At 42.2% G+C, this 23,376-nt stretch overlaps 2 protein-coding genes across 3 annotated transcripts; both read left to right on the top strand.

Annotated features, from left to right (window-relative positions):
- Positions 1–1,443: 1,443 nt before the first annotated feature.
- Positions 1,444–2,620, top strand: LOC123161473 (dormancy-associated protein 2). Its single transcript, XM_044579309.1, has 2 exons — positions 1,444–1,649; positions 1,849–2,620. Exons 1-2 carry the CDS (start codon positions 1,544–1,546, stop codon positions 2,319–2,321), a joined length of 579 nt encoding a protein of 192 aa, XP_044435244.1. The 5' UTR covers positions 1,444–1,543; the 3' UTR covers positions 2,322–2,620.
- A 14,352-nt stretch (positions 2,621–16,972) lies between these two features.
- Positions 16,973–22,219, top strand: LOC123161832 (uncharacterized). Of its 2 annotated transcripts, XM_044579655.1 has the most exons (4): positions 16,973–20,605; positions 20,682–20,760; positions 20,843–21,136; positions 21,202–22,219. In XM_044579655.1, exon 1 carries the CDS (start codon positions 17,422–17,424, stop codon positions 20,443–20,445), a length of 3,024 nt encoding a protein of 1,007 aa, XP_044435590.1. In that variant the 5' UTR covers positions 16,973–17,421; the 3' UTR covers positions 20,446–20,605; positions 20,682–20,760; positions 20,843–21,136; positions 21,202–22,219. The 2 variants fall into 2 exon arrangements, with proteins under 2 accessions (XP_044435590.1, XP_044435589.1); XM_044579654.1 differs by having other exon boundaries at positions 16,973–20,760.
- The last annotated feature ends 1,157 nt before the right edge of the window (positions 22,220–23,376 follow it).

The raw sequence follows: 23,376 nt of genomic DNA, 5'->3' as shown, positions 1-23,376 counted from the left end.
GTATGTATGGGCATGTAGTACACTTCTTGCAATTCAAAAATACCGGCACATTCAGCACCAAATACACACCGTTGATAAATTTTTCTATGCACACATAAACATTCTCGAAATACTTTTGATAAAAAGAGATTGTACTTTTCCTCCAAAAAAAAGAGATTTTATTTACTCTTAATGTTGCATCAATGTGATTTCTGGCCTCATCATATAATTTTTTTTGTGGAGCATAATATAGTTGCAGGCACTCACAAACACTTGCATAACTCACTTATATGAACACACACATGCATGGAGTCGGCACGTCCTGAACCCAGGTACATACGAACCTGCTTTTGAAAAAATGTACTCCAAACGCGTTTTGAAATGTCAACAAATTTAAAACAAAACCCCACGCATACATGTTTGCAAAAATATGTCTGTGGCATAAAGTTTTGTGAAAAATAGTCTTTTTGTTTTGTCACTGCAAAAAAGACAAATTTTAGTGCTTCTAAATAGTCTTTGTGAAAAATAGTCTTTTTGTTTCACGACACAATGTTTTATCTTTTTTGCACAGACCATAAAAAAAGTTGTTTTTTCGTGAAACTTTCTGTACAGACACATAGAATATGGAGATGTCCACGTGCACCTTTTCTCAGAAATTTTTGGCATTTCAAAATGTGATTTTCAAAGTGAGTTCATACGTATCCGGGTTCATCCATGCATTTCCCCGTATACATATACCCTATCTCTATGAGCTTATTCGAGAGACCGAGCCAGCGCGATGAAGTAGTAATATCCGCCTCATTATTGACGAGCGCACTGTTTACCACTGAAAAATAAAACCAATACACCCATTGCGAAATCTAGAATAGAACCTGACAAACCTAGGTGTACTCAATTCGCGTCCTCAGTGTAGCTACTGGTGGGCATGCCATACGGTAGGCTCTTACACATCGAGAACGCACATTATTGTAGCTCGACACAAAAGAAATACAGTCTAAGGAGGAGGACCAGTCCAAAGGCTAATCTCTCAATGCTAAGAATTTTTTATACTCCCTCTGATCCATATCAATTAACGCTACTTTAGTACAACTTTGGTACAAAATTGTATTAAAACAATGTCATTTAATTTGGATCAGACGAAGTACTTCATTTTCATGAATTACGCAAGTACTCTACAATATTTGCAAAGCCAATCAATTAAATTGGAGATGATATACTACTACATCGATCATTGGCAATTATCCATACATGCACGGATGCGCCACGGCGATCTCTACTTTTTTAGCTGCCCCAATCAGCAAGTTGGTCTTTATTCTCGATCACACGTAAACCCAGGGATGAATGTCAATGCCCGGCTCCATGGGCTACCTAATCAAGTTTGAAAACGAGATGTGCCAACGCCCAACCGTATTTGCTATGTAGTTAATGGAACTTTAGGTCCTACCATTATCTCAACTAGGCAAAAGCTGCATTGCTTCCTATAAATAGGGCTTAACTGGAAGCTTATACCATTACCAACTCATTCTAAGCTTGGTAGCTAGCTTGATCAATCTGATCACCCACAATGGCTGTTAAATGTATACTTCTGTTTGGTGTCGTACTAGTGTCTTTCCTGCTTCTCTGCCAGGATGGGGTAGATGCTAGAGAGCTCACCGAAGCTAAACCTAAAGGTCTCTCTCTCTCTCTCTCTCTCTCTCTCTCTCTCTCTCTCTCTCTACACACACACACACACACAAATAATATTTACCTACCCGCAACAATGGAAAAACATTTACCTAATATATATAGTCATCATTCATCCGAATATATATGGACACTGAGCGGCACCGCCACTTGATTGCTAAATGATATTTTCTTGTATGCATACAGAATTCGAGGAGAAGAATATGAAACCTGGGTATGGAAACAATGGGGGAGGATACGGAAACAACGGAGGATACGGAAACAATGGCGGAGGATATGGAAACAACGGTGGTGGGTACCAGCATGGTGGAGGATACGGAAACAACGGTGGTGGGTACCAGCATGGTGGAGGATACAGAAACAATGGTGGTGGGTATGGTGGAGGATCTGGAAACAATGGTGGGTATGGTGGAGGGTCTGGAAATCCTGGATATGGCGGTGGCTATGGCAATCCTGGCTATGGTGGCGGCAACAACGGTGGATATGGTAATGGTGGTAGTGACCCAGGAAGTGGTGGCGGGTACGGCAATCCTGGCTACGGTGGTGGCAACAATGGTGGGTATGGCAGTGGCTCTGGTGGAGGGTATGGCTCTGGTGGCGGGTCTGGCGGGGGTGGAGGTTACGGTGGAGGATCCGGTGGTGGTGGTGGCTATCCTTGAGCAGGATATTGTGGAAGAGGTCTAAATGGTGGATGTCACCAAGGAACAACTAGACATATATATGTGTTTTAAATAAAACATGTCCAGTCCCCCAAAAACATGCTTGATGTGCTTGAATAAAAATTGCTCATTATGCTCGCATATACGAGCAAGGTACCTATAAGAGCAAGAAATCAGAAGGATGCGTGATATGTCAAATAGATTCTTGATATTGTAGCACATGTTGTAAGGGGTTCCATAAAGGAATAATTGTCTAGTTTGTTTTCCTCTAGCTAGATAAACCATTTCATTACCGTGTATATTTTTTTCCATGATTTCCTAACAATTCAAGTTGGTCCGCGTGCTGAAACATGTGCGCTACAAGTTTACTGTTAGGGTGCAATGTATAGACGTGGAAAAAGATAGTTGAGATCGATGCTAGACAACACAGTATCAGGAATATGTTAAAATAAAAATAAACCTTATGTCACAAATGAGAAAAAAACATATATATGACTTTCTTTGTGTAAGAGGATATTACATACTAGCCTCTCAGCAACCCAAATTGAACAACGTGAACAAGCATAAGGACTGATGAAATAGACCATCCTGACTATTGCCCTTTATAGGAAGTATATAAGGTGGGTAAGTTCCTCAAATTCGTACCAACGTATTCCAAAAGTCTTGTTAATAATGATCTTCCATAGGAGTAGTAGTATGTGAAATCCGAAAGGGCATGCAGGTGCGGAAGCATGCATGCATATGACAACAGATCATTTGAGACTGGTGAACTTGTTTGGTCTTAAGCCCCTTCATGCATGTGCATGCTTTCGTCAAAGTTGCATCTGTCACCCATTCCGCCTCCCATGTCCACTAGTAGAAAACAGAGCTTTGGTCCTGGCCAGATCAGAGCATTAGTCCCGGTTGTGTTTTGAACCGGGACTAATGGAAGCATCAGTCCCGGTTCGAGCGGCCAGGGCGCCGACCGGGCCATGCTAGGCACAAGTCCCGGTTCGGCTGGGACCTTTAGTCCCGGTTCTAGCCACCAATCGGGACTAAAAGGCCTCGCTCCTGGCACAACCCCTTTAGTCCCGGTTGGTGACTGGAATCGGGACCAGAGGTCAGTCTTCAGTCTCAGTTCTAGACACCAACTGGGACTAAAGAGATGCCTATATATATGCTCGGCCCTACCTGCTCACTCCTTTGTTTTTTGTCCGGCCTGCGTGTGGGAGGTGTGCTGCTCTCTGTTCTCACCTCCTATGCACATGAGGTGTTCGATGAAATGCCCGAGTAATGACCCACAAGTATAGGGGATCTATCGTAGTCCTTTCAATAAGTAAGAGTGTCGAACCCAATGGGGGGGGAGGGCTGAAGGAAATGACAAGCGGTTTTCAGCAAGGTATTCTCTACAAGCACTGAAATTATTGGTGACAAATAGTTGTATGATAAGATAATTCGTAACGGGTAACAAGTAACAAAAGTGAGTAAGGTGCATCAAGGTGACCCAATCCTCTTTGTAGAAAAGGACAAGCCTAGGCGAACTCTTATATAAAGCAAAGTGCTCCCGAGGACACATGAGAATTATTGTCAAGCTAGTTTTCACATGCTCATATGATTCGCGTTCGTTACTTTGATAATTTGATATGCGGGTGGACCAGTGCTTGGGTGCTGCCCTTCCTTGGACAAGGCTCCCACTTATGATAAGCCCCTCTCGCAAGCATCCTCAACTACGAAAGAAGAATTAAGATAAATCTAACCATAGCATGAAATATATGGATCCAAATCAGCCCCTTACGAAGCAACACATAAATTAGGGTTTAAGCTTCTGTCACTCTAGCAACCCATCATCTACTTATTACTTCCCAATGTCTTCCTCTAGGCCCAACTCATGGTGAAGTGTCATGTAGTCGACGTTCACATAACACCACTAGAGGAAAGACAACATACATCTCATCAAAATATCGAACGGGTACCAAATTCACATGATTACTTATAACAAGACTTCTTCCATGTCCTCGGGAACAAACATAACTACTCACAAAGCATGTGCATGTTCATAATCAGAGTAGTATTAATTATCATTAAGGATCTGAACATATGATCTTCCATCGAATATGTTAAATTGTGATCCAAATTATACCATGTTGGACTAGACATAGTACAACCGGTGTGGGCCTTTGCGTTGACGTCGACGCGTACGAGTACAACTCGTTTACTTGTCCTCCAAGGACTCTCATGTATTGCCCTCTTATATACCCCATGTAGTCGCACCTCAGACGGTCTATCGTCTCGTGCTTGTAATACTCCTCCTCATAGTGATTGCGCCTTCGTGCGTCCGTGGTTTTCTCCCGTAAGGGTTTCCACGTAAAAATCCGTGTCTCTTTGTCTCGTTTATTATCTTTATTATCTAACAAGTGGTATACAGAGCCAAGTTTGCAGATACGAGATTTTTGAGACGAGAGATTAGGGTTCCGTCGTGTGCGCCGCCGCATGCGACCAGGCGATCCATCAGATGGATTTTGCTGCGCAGCCCTACGTATAAGCCGAGTCCGACAGGAATTCAATCTACCGAGCCGTCAAATCACAAGTCGCCAGATCTGCCGCTGCTACTACATCAATCGAGCCGTCCCTGGCCGTTTCGCCGAGTTGCAGCTGTTGGTAGCTTCAAGTCCCGAGGTAAACAACGATCAGCCGCCGCTAACTCCACGGGAAGACCAAAAGCAATCAAGTACTACTACACCAGCAGTATTAGTTCTCACGTGAAGGCTGCAAGTCCAGTTTTTTTTATTTCCCTCCATCAAGTGCTACGTCCACCACCCGTACAATATCCAGGTGCTATTTATCTTATTTTTTGTCTGCTTCGCATATTAAATTCTATCAAGAATTTTTCTACCGTCTTGTACTACTTTGTACACAGATTTATCTACTCATGGCTTCCATGAAGTACGATTTTCCGCTGCTGGACCGTGATACAAGGTTTACCCTATGGCAAGTCAAGATGCGAGCGTTGTTGACACAGTCCGACTATGATGAAGCACTGGATAGTTTTGGGAAGAATAGAATTCAGGACTGGACTGCTGAGGAGAAAAGAATTGATTGTAAGGCTTTGTCAAAAATTCAACTCCATTTGCATAATAATATCTTGCAGGAAGTTTTGAGCGAGAAAACTGCCGCCGCTCTATGGTTAAAGCTGGAAGAGATTTGCATGACTAAAGATCTCACTAGCAAGATGCATCTGAAGCAAAAATTATTCCTGCACAGGTTACCCGAGGGAGGTAATGTTTTGAATCATATTTTAGAATTTAAGGAGATCATATCTGATCTAGCTGCAATGGAGGTTAAGTATGAAAAGGAAGATACTGCTTTAATGTTACTTTGTTCACTGCCAAGTTCTTATACCAATTTTAGAGACACCATATTATACAGTCGTGATACTCTCACACTTAATGAAGTTTATGAAGCTTTGAACTCTAAGGAGAAGATGAAATTAATGGTGCCTCATGATGGTTCAAGTTCATCCCAAACCGAGGGATTATCTGTTCGTGGCAGGACAAAGGAGAAGAACTCCAATAATGGAAATAGAGGCAAAAGTAAGAACGGCCACAGGGGCCGGTCGCAATCCAGAGACAAGAAGTATTGCAGATATTGCAAGAGAGATGGGCATGACATCTCAGAGTGTTTCAAGTTGCAGAATAAAGAAAAGAGGAAAGGTAACAAACAAGGTGACAATTCTGCTAACGTTGCTCGTGATGATAGTTCCGATGATGCTCTTGTCGTTATTGCTGGATGTGTTGAGACCAATGATGAGTGGGTACTTGATACTGCATGCACTTTCCATATGTGCCAACATAGAGATTGGTTTAATACTTTTGATTCCACTACTTCTGCTGGTTCTGTTTTGGGTTTTGATAATTCACCATGCAAGATTGAAGGCATAGGTTCTATTCGAATCAAGATGTTTGATGGCATAATCAAAACTTTGGCAGATGTTCGGTATATTCCGAAGATGAAGAGAAATCTCTATGAGTGCCCTTGATGCAAAGGGGTACAAGTATTCAGGTGGAGATAGTGTTTTGAAAGTCACCAAAAGGTTCCCTTATTGTGATGAAAGGTGATTTAAGTTCGACCAATGGTCTTTACTACCTTCGAGGTTCTACCATTTCAGGTAACGCTACTCCAGTTGTTTCAAGAATTCTGATTGTGATGATGCTAACCTTTGGCATATGCGTCTTGGACATATGAGTGAACTTGGTTTAGCAGAGTTAAATAAGAGAGGTCTTCTTGATGGATATGAAACTGGTAAATTGAAATTTTGTGAGCATTGTATCTTCGGCAAGCACAAGAGGGTGAAGTTCAATACTTCGACCCATACAACCAAAGGTATTCTTGATTATGTGCATTCTGATTTATGGGGACCATCTCGCAAGAAGTCATTAGGTGGTGCAAGTTACATGCTGACTATTATTGATGATTATTCGAGAAAAGTTTGGCCTTATTTCTTGAAGCATAAATATGAAGCATTCTCAGCATTTAAGGAGTGGAAGATTATGATTGAAAGACAAACTGAAAAGAAGGTAAAAATACTTCGCACTGATAATGGTATGGAATTCTGTTCTAAGCAATTTAAGAATTATTGCAAGTCTGAAGGCATTGTCAGACATTACACCGTTCCTTATACTCCTCAACAAAACGGTGTTGCTGAGCGTATGAACAGGACCATTATTTCCAGAGCCCGTTGCATGTTGTCCAATGCAGGTTTGCATAGGCGTTTTTGGGCTGAGGCCGCTTCCACTGCTTGTTATCTCATTAACCGTTCACCATCTATTGCTCTTAATAAGAAAACTCCAATTGAGGTATGGTCTGGTTCACCTGCTGATTATTCACAGCTGAGAGTTTTTGGTTGCACTACTTATGCTCATGTTGATAATGGAAAGCTGGAGCCTAGGGCTGTTAAGTGCATCTTTCTTGGTTATAAGTCTGGTGTTAAAGGTTTTAAATTGTGGAATCCTGAAACCCAGAAGGTTGTTATTAGCAGAAATGTTATCTTTAATGAATCTGCTATGTTACATGATGTTTCATCTACTAATGTTCCCGTTGAGAGTGAACAGCAGTCTATTGTTCAGGAGCCTACTGTTCAGGTGGAGCATGTTATTGATTCAGGTGGTACATCTGGTAATGAAAATGTTGATGCACATGATGAACCCGTCGTTGATGATGAACATGTCACTCCCACTCCAAATCAGGCTATTGTTCCACCAAGTTGGAATCTTGCACGTGACAGAGTTAGGCGGGGTATTAATAAACCTGACAGGTTAATTGAAGAGTGCAATATTGTTTCTTTTGCTTTATCTGTTGCAGAAGAAATTGAAGGTAATGCTGAGCCTTCTTCATATTCCGAGGCTATTATTTCTGGTGATAGTAATAAGTGGATGACCGCTATGCATGATGAGATGGAATCACTTGAAAAGAATGGCACTTGAGATTTAGTAAGATTACCTAGAGAGAAGAAACCTATTCATTGCAAGTGGGTTTTCAAGAGGAAAGAAGGTGTTTCTCCTAATGATGAGACAATATATAAAGCAAGGTTAGTTGCTAAAGGTTATAGCCAGATTCCAGGTATTGACTATAACGAAGTCTTTTCTCCTGTTGTGAAGCATAGCTCTATTCGCACTTTACTCAGTATTGTTGCCATGCATGATCTTGAGCTTGAACAATTGGATGTTAAAACTGCATTCTTACATGGAGAATTAGAAGAGGATATTTATATGGAACAACCTGAAGGTTTTGTTATTCCTGGAAAAGAAAAGCTTGTCTGTAAGTTAAAGAAATCTCTTTATGGATTGAAGCAATCCCCTAGATAGTGGTACAAGAGATTTGACACCTTTATGCTCTCTCAAGGTTTCAAAAGGTCTAATTATGATAGTTGTGTTTATTTGAAAACTGTCAAGGTTCAACTATTTATTTGCTCCTTTATGTTGATGATATGCTTATTGCTGCAAAGAGTATGTCAGAGATTAATGAACTAAAGAAGCAATTGAGTAATGAATTTGAGATGAAGGATTTGGGTGCAGCAAAGAAAATTCTTGGCATGGAAATATCCAGAGATAGACCGTCTGGAAAAGTATATCTAAGTCAGAAGGGATATATTGATAAATTTCTTCGTTGTTTTAATATGCATAATACCAAGCCGGTGAGTACACCGTTAGCTGCACACTTCAAATTGTCATCAGCTTTATGTCCTAAGTCAGATGCAGATATTGAGTACATGTCTAGAGTTCCCTATTCAAGTGCAGTTGGTTCACTTATGTATGGCATGGTTTGTTTTCGTCCTGACTTATCATATGCATTGAGTGTTGCCAGTAGATACATGGCTAATCCTGAAAAAGAGTATTGGAAAGCAGTTCAGTGGATTTTCAGATACCTGCGTGCTACTTCTAATGCTTATTTACAGTTTGGGAAAACTGGAGATGGGCTTGTTGGTTTTGTTGATTCTAATTTTTCTAGTGATTTGGATAAGAGAAGATCACTCACATGTTACGTTTTCACCATCGGTGGTTGTGCTGTGAGTTGGAGAGCAACTTTGCAGTCTATTGTGGCTTGTTCCACTACTGATGCCGAGTATATGGCTATTTCTGAGGCATGCAAAGAAGTTATCTGGTTGAAAGGTTTGTATACAGAGCTTTGTGGAGATTTATCTTGCCCTACCATATTTAGTGACAGTCAAAGTGCTATATATCTTACCAAGAATCCAATGTACCATGAGAGAACAAAGCACATTGATGTCAGATATCACTATATTCGAGATGTTGTTGCTGAAGGTGATTTGAAGGTATGCAAGATAAGTACTCATGATAATCCTGCTGATATGATGACAAAGCCAGTTCCTACCAATAAGTTTGAGCTTTGCTCAGGCTTAGTTGGTATTTCTCATTAGTCCTATGGACTTTGACGCACAGCGTGTTTATGCTGATTTGGATGGTGTTATTCACTTTCTTCGACTACTGGAGGGAATTTGGATCAAGGTGGAGATTGTTAAATTGTGATCCAAATTATACCATGTTGGACTAGACATAGTACAACCGGTGTGGGCCTTTGCGTTAACGTCGACGTGTACGAGTACAACTCGTTTACTTGTCCTCCCAGTACTCTCATGTATTGCCCTCTTATATACCCCATGTAGTCGCACCTCAGACGGCCTGTCATCTCGTGCTTGTAATACTCCTCCTCATAGTTATTGCGCCTTCGTGTGTCTGTGGTTTTCTCCCGTAAGGGTTTCCACGTAAAAATCCATGTCTCTTTGTCTTGTTTATTCTCGTTATTATCTAACAGAATAAACCAACTAGCATCAACTATAAGGAGTAATCAACACTACTAGCAACCCACAGGTACCAATATGAGGTTTTCAGACAGAGATCGGATACAAGAAATGATCTAGGATTTGAAAGGAGATGGTGCTGGTGAAGATGTTGATGGAGATTGACCCCCTCTCGATGAGAGGATCGTTGGTGATGACGATGGCTTCGATTTCTCCCTCCCGGAGAAAAGTTTCCCTGGCAGAATAGCTCCACCGGAGCCCTCGATTGGTTCTGCCTAGGTTCCGCCTCGAGACGGCGGCGCTTCGTCCCGAAAGCTTCCTTCTAAATTTTTTCCAGGTCAAAAAACACCATATAGCAGAAGATGGGCATCGGGGCCTGCTAGGTGGCCCACAAGGCAGGGGGCGCGCCCTCCACCCTTGTGGATGGTAGGTGCCCCCCTCTGGTGCTTTCTTCGCCCAATATTTTTTATTTATTCTAAAATGATTCTCTGTGAAGTTTCAGGACTTTTGGAGTTGTGCAGAATAGGTCTCTATTTGCTCCTTTTCCAGCCCAGAATTCGAGCTACCGACATTCTCCCTCTCCATGTAAACCTTGTAAATAAGAGAGAAAAGGCATAATTATTGTGCTATAATGTGTAATAACAACCCATAATGCAATAAATATCAATATAAAAGCATGATGCAAAATGGACGTATCAACTCCCCCAAGCTTAGACCTTATTTGTCCTCAAGCGAAAGCTGATATCAAAAAATGTGCCCACATGTTTAGAGATAGAGGTGTCGATAAAATAAAATACGAACATGAGGGCATCATGATCATCTTTAGAACAACAACATATAATGTCATATAATTTCTTATGCCAAAGTAACAATTCATTCACAAGGTAAAGTATGAATCAAAAACTTCATTGAAAACTAACAAACTATGATCTCAATCATTGAAGCAATTGCAATTTATCATAACATCGGAAAGATTCAATTCAAGAGCTTTTCAACAAGTCCACATACTCAACTATCATTTAGTCTTTCACAATTGCTAACACTCACGCAATACTTATGGGTTCAAATCTTCAATCGGACACAGAGAAAGATAGGGGCTTATAGTTTCGCCTCCCAACCTTTTACCTCAAGGGTAATGTCAACAATAATACTTTATGATAACCTACATCCGAGTGGATATATATATATATATATATATATATATATATATATGGATCTCTCCAACACATAGTGCTTGCCAAAAGAAAAAAGTGTAAAATGGAAAGGTGAAGATCATCATGACTCTAGTATAAGGATAGAAGATTAAAGTAAAAGATAGGACCTTCACAAAGGGAAGCATAGGTTGTCATGCACTTCTATGGTTGGATGCACAAAATCTTAATGCAAAAGAACGTCACTTTATATTGCCGCTTGTGATAAATAACTATATTATGCAGTCCGTCGCTTTTATTTTTTCCATATCACAAGTTCGTATAAAGCTTATTTTCTTCACCCTAATAGATCATACATATTTAAGGAGCAATTTTTATTGCTTGCACCGATGACAACTTACTTGAAGGAGCTTACTCAATCCATAGGCAGGTATGGTGGACTCTCATGGCAAAACTGGTTTAAGAGATGTTTGGATGCACAAGCAGTATCTCTACTTGGTGCAAAGAATTTGGCTAGCATGAGAGAGAAAATCAAGCTCGACATGTTGGAGGATCCAAGACAATATAACTTCCATTAGGATATAAGAAAACATAAATCATTATGTTGTCTTTCTTGTCCAACATCAACTTTTTAGCATGTCATGTTTTAATGAATGCTCACAATTACAAAAGATGTCCAATATAGTATATTTATGTGTGAAGCCTCTCTTTCTTTATTACTTCCTATTAATTGCAACAATGACCAAAACTATGTTTGTAAACTCTCAAAAAAATTTAATTCATCATACTCTTTATATGTGAAGTCATTACTCTCCATAAGATCAATATATGATCCTTTTCTATTTTTCTTTATTCTTTCTATTATTCCCTCAATATCATAGTAGGATAGCAAAGCCCTCAACTCAAAACTACTCTTTATTATATATAACTCACAGACTCAATTACGTAGATAGAGATCAAAACAAAACTTAAAGCTGGATCATGCTAAAATTTTATTCTTCTAGATCAAAATATAACCAAAAGGATCGAACTAATAAAAACGATAAAGGTAAGGGTGTGATGGTGATACGATACCGGGGCACCCCCCCCCCCCAAGCTTGGCAGTTGCCAAGGAGAGTGCCCATACCCATGTATTTATGTCTCTTTCTTTGGAGGTGGTGATGATATGGAGTTGTTGATGTAGTAGGCTTGACATCCATCTTCCAAGGCATAGGCTCACCATCATAGAAAGATGAACGAGTCTCCGGGATCCTCAAATCTCCAGCCAAACTCATCCTCTTAAATCTGTATTCATACTCACAGTTTTGGTTTTGCAGGTCATAGATCTGGGCTTGGAGATGCTCGATTTTCTCATGAAGCTTGAAGATGGCCTCCCCGATGTTCTCGGCATCCAGCTTGTGATTGTTGGTGAACTCCAAGATCATCAAGTGATTGGCATTGAGTCCACGTTCCACCATCCCTTGACATTTGAAAACTTGTTGTTCAATTACTTCGAGTCTTGTCTCCATGCTTCCGGTCTTCTTCGGCCCCTCAACATCGCCGATGTGCAGCACCCCCTCACACATCTGAATGGTTTGAGGGTGTTGCAGCACCTCCGCGAGGTAAGGGTTGATGACCTTCTTGAAAAACTTGTCATTGGGGCGCTTGGAGACGTCATGGTGATCTAGAACTGTTAGAAATATAGTTTGAAACAAGAACAAAGGATTTTGTCGTGGTACGGTAGCCAAAAGCTCTGGGAGATTATATAATGAATTTTTACCAACCAAAAGAAGTATTGTGAAAGAAAACAGAGTCCGGAGGGCACACGAGCTGGCCACAAGGTAGGGGGCGTGCCCTCCACCCTTGTGGTCTCCTCGTGCCTCTTTCGGACTACTTTTAATTTTCCTATTTTTTTAAATATTCTAAAATAGAGAAAATTTTCCATTAGAACAGTTTTGGAGTCGGTTTACTTACTGTACCACATACCTATTCCTTTTCGGAGTCTGAAATGTTCTGGAATGTACTCCTCCAATGTTATGGTATTAATTATATTGGTTTCAACATTTATGGGAGTACTTGAGATATAATGTTTGATTCTTTAGACATTTACCACCTTTGGGTTTGTGCCTTTGGCATTGTTGGTTTTTATGGCACCGGAACAATAGACCTCCTCGACAATCTAAGGACCTTCCCATTTAGAGAGAAGCAACTTCCTGCAAAAAATCTTAAACGAGAGTTGTATAGCAAAACATGATCACCTACAATTAAACTCACGCTTTTGTATCCTTTTGTCATGCCATCCTTAACTTTTTCTTTAAACAACTTGGCATTCTCATAGGCTTGGGTTCTCCATTCATCAAGCGAGCTTATGTCAAATAACCTCTTCTCACCGGCAAGTTTGAAATCATAGTTGAGCTCTTTGACTGTCCAATAAGCTTTATGCTCTAGTTCAAGAGGTAAGTGACATGCTTTTCCATAAACCATTTTATATGGAAATATACCCATAGGGTTTTTATAAGCAGTTCTATAAGCCCATAATGCATCATCAAGTTTCCTAGACCAATTCTTTCTAGATCTATTAATAGTATTTTGCAAAATTAATTTAATCTCTCTATTGCTCAATTCTACTTGACCACTAGACTAAAGATGATATGGAGATGCAATTCTATGGTTAACATCATACTTAGCAAGCAATTTACGGGAAACACCATGAATAAAATGTGAACCACCATCTGTCATTAAATATCTAGGGACTCCAAACCTCAGAAAAATAACTTATTTAAGCATTTTAATAGAGGTGTTAAGATCAACACTACTAGTTGGAATAGCTTCTACACACTTAGTAACATAATCAAAAACAACTAAAATACGAGTATACCCATTAGAGGAAGGAAAAGGTCCCATATAATCAAAGCCCCAAACATCAAATGGTTCAATAACAAGTGAATAATTCATAGGCATTTCTTGACGTCTACTAGTATTACCAATTCTCTGACATTCATCACAAGACAAGACAAACTTACGAGCATCCTTGAAGAGAGTAGGCCAATAAAAACCAGATTGTGGTACCTTGTGTGCAGTTCTATCTCCAGCATGGTGTCCTCCGTAAGCCTCGGAGTGGCACTTGCGTAGGATCTGTTCTTATTCATGCTCAGGTACACAACATCTAATAACACCATCTACTCCTTTATAAAGGTGTGGGTCATCCCAAAAGTAATGTCTTAAATCATAGAAAAACCTTTTCTTTTGCTGGTATGTGAAACTATGTGGTATAAATTTAGCAACAATGTAATTAGCATAATCAGCATACCATGGAGTATTACAAGAAGCATTTATGACAGCTAATTGCTCATCAGAAAACTATCATCAATAGGCAGTGGGTCATCAAGAACATTCTCTAACCTAGGCAAGTTGTCTGCAACGGGGTTCTCAGCCCCCTTTCTATCAATAATATGCAAATCAAATTCTTGCAGCAAGAGAACCCGTCTAATAAGTCTAGGTTTAACATATTTCTTTTCCATAAGATATTTAATAGCAGCATGATCAGTCTGAACAGTTAATTTGGAATCTACAATATAAAATCTGAATTTATCACAAGCAAATACAACTGCTAAAATTCTTTTTCAGTAGTAGCATAATTTCTCTGAGCGTTGTGTAGAGTTTTACAAGCATAATGAATAACATTCAATTTCTTATCAACTCTTTGCCCTAGAACAACACCAATAGCATAATCACTAGCATCACACATAATTTCAAACGGTAAGTTCCAATCAGGTGGTTGAACAACAGGTGCAGAAATCAAGGCTTTCTTAAATATTTCAAATGCTTCTACACAATCGTCATAAAAAACAAAAGGAACATCTTTTTGCAAGAGATTAGTGAGAGGGCTAGAAAATACCCGAAGTAATTTCATAATAAATATTTTCAGTAGGCGCAGTAGGTTGAGGAGCAACTCTTTGCCACTCCGGTCGGGGTGAAAATACCCCGAACAAGCCCCTCAAAGGATTATTTTCCATAGTAACAAGTGACAGTAAATTTTAGCACGTAATAAAAATGTTTCCTTACCAAATTCCACTTACCAAAGACGCTTCACTCCCCGACAATGGCACCAGAAAAGAGTCTTGATGACCCACAAGCATGGGGGATCTATCATAGTCCTTTCAATCAGTAAGAGTGTCAAACCCAACGGGGAGCAGAAGGAAATGACAAGCGGTGTTCAACAAGGTATTCTGTGCAAGCACTGAAATTATCGGTGACAGATAGTTGTATGATAAGATAATTCGTAACGGGTAACAAGTAACAAAAGTGACTAAGGTGCAGCAAGGTGGCCTAATCCTCTTTGTAGCAAAGGACAAGCCTGGGCGAACTCTTATATAAAGCAAAGCGCTCCCGACGACACATGGGAATTATTGTCAAGCTAGTTTTTATCATGCTCATATGATTCACGTTCGTTAATTTGATAATTTGATATGTGGGTGGACCGGTGCTTGGGTGTTGCCCTTCCTTGGAAAATCCTCCCACTTATGATTAACCCCTCTCGCAAGCATCCGCAACTTTGAAAGAAGAATTAATATGAATCTAACCATAGCATGAAACATATGGATCCAAATCAGCCCCTTACGAAGCAACGCATAATCTAGGGTTTAAGCTTCTGTCAATCTAGCAACCCATAATCTACTTATTACTTTCCAATGTCTTCCCCTAGGCCCAACTCATGGTGAAGTATCATGTAGTCGACGTTCACATAATACCACTAGAGGAAAGACAACATATATCTCATCAAAATATCGGACGAATATCAAATTCACATGATTACTTATAACAAGACTTCTCCCATGTCCTCAGGAACAAACGTAACTACTCACAAAGCACATGCATGTTCATAATCAGAGCAATATTAATTATCATTAAGAATCTGAACACTTCCACCGAATAAACCAACTAGCATCAACTACAAGGAGTAATCAACACTACAGCAACACACAGGTACCAATCTGAGGTTTTGAGGCAGAGATCGGATACAAGAGATGAAATAGGGTTTGAGAGGAGATGGTGTTGGTGAAGATTTTGATGGAGATTGACCCCCTCTCCATGAGAGGATCGTTGGTGATGACGATAGCTTTAATTTCCCCCTCCCGGAGGGAAGTTACCCCGGCAGAATAGTTTCATCGGAACCCTAAATTGGTTCTCCCCAGGTTCCGCCTCGAGGCGGCGGCACATCGTCCCGAAAGCTTCCTTATGCTTTTTTCCAGGTCAAAACACATCATATAGCAGAAGATGTGCATCGAGGGTGTAACATCCCAAAATTCTGAATTTTGGAATATTAATAATTTAAATAGGATTAATTTTAAAATTTTGCTTGCGTTGCTTGTTGTTAGTTAAATTTGACTAGGACTTGGAACTTTTGGTAGTTTAAATGAATAATAAACGAGAGGGAATAAAAGGACTTTCCCATATATTCATTTGGTTCTTACTTTGTATTTATTGAATATTCAAATGAGAGGGTATAAAATGACTTTCCCGAATATTCTTCTCGGTCTTATTTTGAACTTTGAGAATATTCAAAAGTGTTTCAAATTGGATATGAGAGAGGATGACATGACTTCGTCAAAGAATAATATTGGTGATTGATTGAATATTCTCCCATTTTGGATTTTGAATATTTGAAACATTCTAACTCAAAAATAAATTTTATGAGAGAAGGATATATACTCCTTCAATGTTAAAAAGAGTTGGATATGTTTCAAATGTTATTTGCATTTTTCTTCGGAGTTGATAATTATTGAATGGGACATTTTATAAGTGTCAAAGTAAAGTTATGAAAATATTATATGTATTCTATACAAGTATTTTGGACTGAAAAAGTGATCACTATTTTTCTATATTAGTATATATACTTCTGTAAATGTTTTGGTATTATTTGTAAAATGATTTGGTTCATTTTGGAACCATAGTCATTTCTGTAAATAAAAATAAATATAGAAAATACTACACCTTTTCTACCCGGCAGTCCAACTGCCCACTCGCTATCTTTCGCTCGCGCGCAGTGCTGCGCACAAGCAGCACATCCTTTTGGCCCAGCCCAAGAAGCCAATCGCGCCAGCCCGCGTCAGCGCTGGACCCCCCTAAAAAAACAGATGCAGGCCCACTTGCAAGCCTCTCTTACCTCCTCTGTTTGACCGACATGCAGACCCCGCACGCGTCTTCAACCTCCGCTCGAACTTCCTTCCTGTACGACAACGCTGCCACGCCCAGATCGGTTTCCGGCGATTTTGTGCGACCCCGAACCCGTCGCGCGATCCCGCTTCTTCCTCTCGTCCGATTCCCACATCCATCCTTCTGTTAGCAGCCCTCCTAACATGTATGCACATGGGCTTGGCCACTCGGCCACTCATGGACTTGGCCCGCCCGCTACCCCATTGCTGCAGCTACAAGTACCAGATCAAACGCAAGGAAGAAGGTACCCAGTGGATCACAGACGAACCCGGCAGCGGCTACCTTCCTCTCTTCTCCTACCTCTGCTCCCCAGTTCATCTGTAACTCAATTCTTGTATCAGATCGTGAGTGTGTGAACTATAATCTAGTGGAGATATATCCCGTACCTTACATCTGGTATCAGAGACCAGACACCACTCCTTCCCCTGCGTTCCGTCAAGCTCGTCCGCATCGGGCAGCCATGGATCCATGGATGCAGGAGTATCTCGACCGGATTGACGCCATGCTCGACGCCTACACCGACGCCACCAGGTCCCTCGCAGAGAAAGTGGACGCTCTGGTCGTCGCCTGGCGGCCAGACCTCGAGAAGAGGTCCTCCCACACCGCCGTCGTCCACGATCCACCATCGCCGATTCCTTCGCTGGAGATCACTACTGAGGCGTCGGCGCCCATCCCAGGCGTCTCCTGCTCCACCACCAAGGCCCATAAGGTACCAGAGGTCATCCACAAGGCGGCCCCTGACTGCATCATGGCGGCGCCTGTGACCTGTTCGACGGATTGTTTGAATCAAGTTGTCGCCCACGCCAGCGTCAACGAGGTCCGAGATGTCGCCACCACCATCTTCCCCGTGGACGCAGTTGACCTCCAGGAAGCCTCCGACACCACCATCCACATCGCCAAGGGTGTAGGACCCATCCCTGACGACGCCACTCCAGAGCTCACTTCCCTGGAGGTGCGTGGCGCAGGCCTGGGCCACGAGGTTGTTGCCATCGACGTCCACGTGCCCACCGCATCGGCATTCACCGGGTCGCCGGTGTGGCCCAGCTTCAACTCTGGCACCTCTGAATCTTCATTGCCATCTACACACAAGGATGTGCAAGAGGTATGGAAGCCAATGCCTGGGCTATTTGACAAGCCTGAAGCTGTTGTTGCTAATGTGAAGGAGCACAAGGATGATGCAAAGCTGTTGGTAATTACACTCTTCATGAACCCATCAACCTGGTATGAACATTTCAATACCCGAGACCCTTGCTTGGTTTCGTTGGATGCCCAGTTGGTATTTGCGGAGCATATGAGTCCTGAACTGCGTTTAACATGGCCGACACTAGTGGGAACTAATTTCAGTGAGTTCTGTTCAGCAGGGCTGTCTAATTCATATTGTACATTATCCTTGTTCCCTTGGAATCCAGGTGGTTATTTTCTCATGCATAAGAATCGGGTGACCATGATGCTTATCACTACTAGTAGTAGTTCTCATTGGCATGTTACCCGTGTATTTGAGGAGTCTGGTCAGTGCTTTTCTCAGATTGCAAAAATACAATGGTTGTTTCCTATTTGTATGAAGGCGATGACACAGTGCTTGGTAATACTACCTCTTGTTAAGCTGGATTATGAGCTATGGCATCCACCTGATCAGCAACCAAGGATGAAGAGGAAGTTCCCTTGGACGTTCAGAACACATCCATTTCTGAATACCCAAGCGCGGGACAAGGAATTGACTAGTTACCTTTCTATGAATTTGTTCCATCTTGGAGATCTTGTGTACAATACATGGGGACGGTGGCTCAGTGTACTTGGACACTGCATCAGGATACTCCTAGGTCGGCTCTTGTGCTTGTGGTATTTGCAACAAGACGATGCTGATTCATGCTTCATTACACATGTGAAACTCTTTCATTACAGTGAATGGTGGTTTTCTGAACTCTGTCTGGTTACTAGCATTCTCACCCTTGAACTGTATCATTCTTGCCCGGCTGCTACGACTGTCCATCCATTTAGGAGCATGACAAAATGGGGTGCTTGGAACACGGCAAGAAGTTTTTGTTTGCGGTTAATACAGCTTGAGCCAGTACTACCTTCTAATCTAGCTAGCAGAACTGAACAACGGCAGCTTATCTCTGACACGTATCCATGGCAACATGTAGTGTTTGGGCTGCTATATGAACTAGCATACTGCAATGAGGCCAATCATTATTATTGGTATCTGAAGATCCTTACAATGCTGGTTGTTCAGACCGTACAAGTTGCAACAGAGATACGAGATTCAGAGTTAAGTTTGTTTGTTGCTGGTGCTTTCCTGCTTGGGCATAAACAAAAGTTTCTCTGGACTCCATACACTGCAAAGTTTTTGGTGTTTCACAGGACCAACTCAGCTCCTAGTTATTTTTCAGTCTCTGACAGAAGATCTTGCTATATTGTTCTGCTTGATGTGTTTAGAATTCTGTGCTATGAACCGATGCTAGCTACCGGTATTCAACCTAGACTCTCTGAGTGTCAACCTGGCGATTGGTTTCATGATGTTTTTCTCAGTGTATGCAACACATATACTCCTGAACCCACGCTCGCCAAATTTCAGGCTTTAAAAAAATGCGATTGCGAGCATCTTATATCAACCGGGGCTTGTAATCTATTCATGGACAAAGGATGCCTCAAGCGTCACATGGTTCACGAAGAAAACGATTCAATAGTAGTGCAAACTTCAAGGATTCAGTGTGTACAGCCAAGATGCTACTTGGAGGTTGGCTCTACTCAAGCATATCTGAAACTGAAGGAAGTTGATGTTGCTGTTACTTACATGTTTGAGCTTAGAAACAATTCGGATTGGGAGTTGCTTACCCATTTCAACCGTCCACCTGATCCAGCAAGTATTTGGGAGTGCATCACTGGCCGAAGCTTTCCCCGGGACCAAATCTTACTGATGATTTTTCATCCATGGCCACCAACTCATGTTACTTATCTGATAAAGTTTTGCTGTTGTGGCAGCCGGGCAGTGACTCGACAAATGGTTTTTCAAGGTGGGCAAGGTGTCGTTGCTATCACTGTCGGTTTTCCACAAGGCTCCGTCGACCACAAGTACTACCACGGCTTCGACAGCGACTACTTCGGCTTCTCATGTGATTGGATCGCCATCGGCCACGGCTACTACAACCCTGTCATTCAAGTCAACCCCGACTGTGGCTACCACAACGACTTCGAGCTAGTCAAGGAACATCGAGTGCAATGGGATCCGGGCGGTTCTCGGTGGCTTCGGCTTGGGGTCAAGCCGGATCTTAAGAATGGGGGGATGTTAGCAGCCCTACTAACATGTATGCACATGGGCTTGGCCACTGGGCCGCTCATGGACTTGGCCCGCCCGCTACCCCATCGCTGCAGCTACAAGTACCAGATCAAACGCAAGGAAGAAGGTATCCAGTGGATCACGGACGAACCCGGTGGCGGCTACCTTCCTCTCTTCTCCTACCTCTGCTCCCCAGTTCATCTGTAACTCAATTCTTGTATCAGATTGTGAGTGTGTGAACTATAATCTAGTGGAGATATATCCCGTACCTTACACCTTCGGATCCTTGTTCGAGATCAACCACATGGACCTCTCCGAGCTCCGCTACCCGAAGCTCCATCGGTCGTCGATTCCGTCACCACCAGCGGTGATGTTCTCCTCCCTTCTCTATATCGTTGCCTTAACTCACCCTTCTCTCTGAACTCTCTTTTCCCTCCAAGCAGTACATGAGCGAACTCACTGACCTCCGCCCGAACAGAACACTGCCGCCCGAGCCTCCCTCCAAGGCCAATTCCGGCGAGAGTAAGAAATCTTCGGCCCCCTATTTTTCTATATGGACCTCCACCACTCTCGGCTCCTTCCTGACCGAGTTTTCCCGTCGCAGGAGCTCGGATTCGAGCTATCCCGCCCACACCAAAGATCGCTGCTGCCGCCGTTGCTCTAGCTGAGCAGAGCGATGCTACCTGAAACTTCCTGTCACCGCCTCCTGTTCGTCCTCTCGTGCGGTCGTTGCAGGACCCACCAGAGAACTCACGACAAATACCCTGAGTCTGTCATGCCGCGCTTCATCCTCGTGCTATTCCCGAAGTCGCCCCCAATTTTTCCTCCGTGGAGACGAGGGCACGGATTCCATGAAGCTCCGCCACCGAGCTCCCTTCGTCGGTTGATTATGATGACTGTATGCATCCTCGAGCACGACTGATTCTGATGACGCATCCCCCTGAACCATTTTGCCTCTCGCAGATTGACACTGGAGCAAGCTACCGACGCACTCTCGATCCCATCGGAGTTTGGTGGCACTACCGAGCGACGACACCACCAACAGAGGGTACTTCCTTCGTCATTTTACGCCACCATCACCACCCACGTCGAACACCGCATCTACAATGCCGCCTCAACTTCGCCGGAGGACCACCGGAGTAGTGCCACCGTCCCTGCTCGTACCGCCGCCATCGTCCTTTGGCTCACGGTGAGCACACCACGCACATGACATCTCTCGACGAATCACAAACTGCCACATGACACATGCACAACACATCATCAGCATCTCCAAAACGCTGCCACGGCAGAGTTTTTAACACAATCTATGCACATATTGTTTATGCTATAATTTTTTGTCTACGCATCCAAACTCAGTGAAACTTTTCCTATGTGTTCATCTTGATCTTACCTATCCATTGGAATCAACAGTTTTAACTCCTAAACTCTTCAAATTCTAGCAATTCAAATTTGTTTTCAAATAATATGTTGACCATATCTTGCAAACCATGTGTTGATCCGGTTGATTCTTTTGGCATATGATTTCTTGTATCAAATACTTCCTAAACATATCATTTGAACTCCATATTGAACTATTCCTTGCCCTGTTTTGAATTTAAATTAAAGTCAAACTTCATTCTACTATAACTTGTGTTGTAGTACTTCTTTTCAAGTAATTCTTTTTGCAAATGAACCCATATGTCATATGCAGTATGTCAAACGACACATGTGTTGTTTTCAAAATACTTTTGACCATGTTCCATCTTATCTCCAATATAATCTTATATATCATCTTCTTCATGCTTTGACTCTTGTGAGTTGATTTCTTCACTTGTCCTTTATAGCACATAAAGACCCTATATAATATTTGTTGTTGTTGCTGTTGCTGTTGCTGTTGTTGTTGCTGTTGCTGTTGCTGTTGCTGTTGGTGATGGTGGTGGTGTTGCTGTTGCTGTTGCTGTTGTTGTTGTTGCTGTTGTCGGTAATGGTGACACGCACAGTACTTGAGGATTTATAACAGAGTTTCAATCACATACTTATTACATCGAATGTCTCAAAAGAGAACTTATTACAATAATATGGCTTAAGGCCAACTAAATAAGATAACAACGGAAGGCTTGGAAGATAAAGTGAGTCCATCAGCTCCAATAGCATAGTTGAGTGAACGACAACGACCTATGGCACCTTACTCATCGTCTGAAAAGTCTGCAACATGATATGTTGCAGCCCGAAATTGGCCAGCACATGGAATATGCTGGCAAAGTAACACATAGAGTAATGAACAGAATAAATGCTATCACTAAAGGCATATATGGCTGGTGGAAAGCTCTATGGTTAAAGTTTTTGCATAAAGCCAATTTTCCCCTAATACGAAGGAATGAATTTTATTTAACTATCATGGTGGTTGTTAAACATTGAGAAGGTTCCTCCAACTCAATCCCAATTAAACAGTATCAATTAACCCAACAAATTAATTTAGAGTGATGAGATCAACATGATAATCCAGGAACTAGATACTCAGGGCATCTCCAGCCATTGGCCCCCCCCAGGACGCATACAAATCGCCCCCTGGGGGCGAGCCGACGATACACTCGGCGCTGGGGACGGTTTTGCGCCTAGTCGTCGCCCCCAGCTCGCCCCCAGGCGCCGAAATTGGCCTACTTTGCAGCCCAATTTCGATGAATAAACGGCCCATATGGGCGAGAATAGGCTCATATTCGGCGTGGTTTCGCCGTGTCTCGGCGTTCAATTATGAACACAATTATTCCTTATCACATATTTCATCACAGAAAAATCAAATACTTCAACAGAATACTACAACAACAAATAGTTCAATACAAATTATATAGTTCAACAAATAAAAACTCGTATTTCATCACGCGGCGTCCCCCTTGAGCCTCCATAGGTGCTCAATCAGATCTTTCTGCAGTTGATGATGCACCTGTGGGTCTCGGATCTCCTGATGCATACTGAGATAGGCAGTCCAAGTTGCCGGTAGCTGGTGATCAACTTCGGCTAGAGGACCCTGCCTGTAGTATGGTTCAGTGTCAAACACTAGGTCTTCTTGCTCGCTCTTGATGATCATGTTGTGCAAGATGACACAGCAAGTCATGATCTCCCACATTTGATCTTTCGACCAGGTCTGAGCGGGGTACCGAA

The sequence above is a fragment of the Triticum aestivum genome, chromosome 7B, assembly GCF_018294505.1.
Source record: "Triticum aestivum cultivar Chinese Spring chromosome 7B, IWGSC CS RefSeq v2.1, whole genome shotgun sequence".
Classification (NCBI taxonomy): Eukaryota; Viridiplantae; Streptophyta; class Magnoliopsida; order Poales; family Poaceae; genus Triticum; species Triticum aestivum.
The sequence above is the reverse complement of the archived record's forward strand: the minus strand, read 5'-3'. Positions and strand labels throughout refer to the sequence as shown.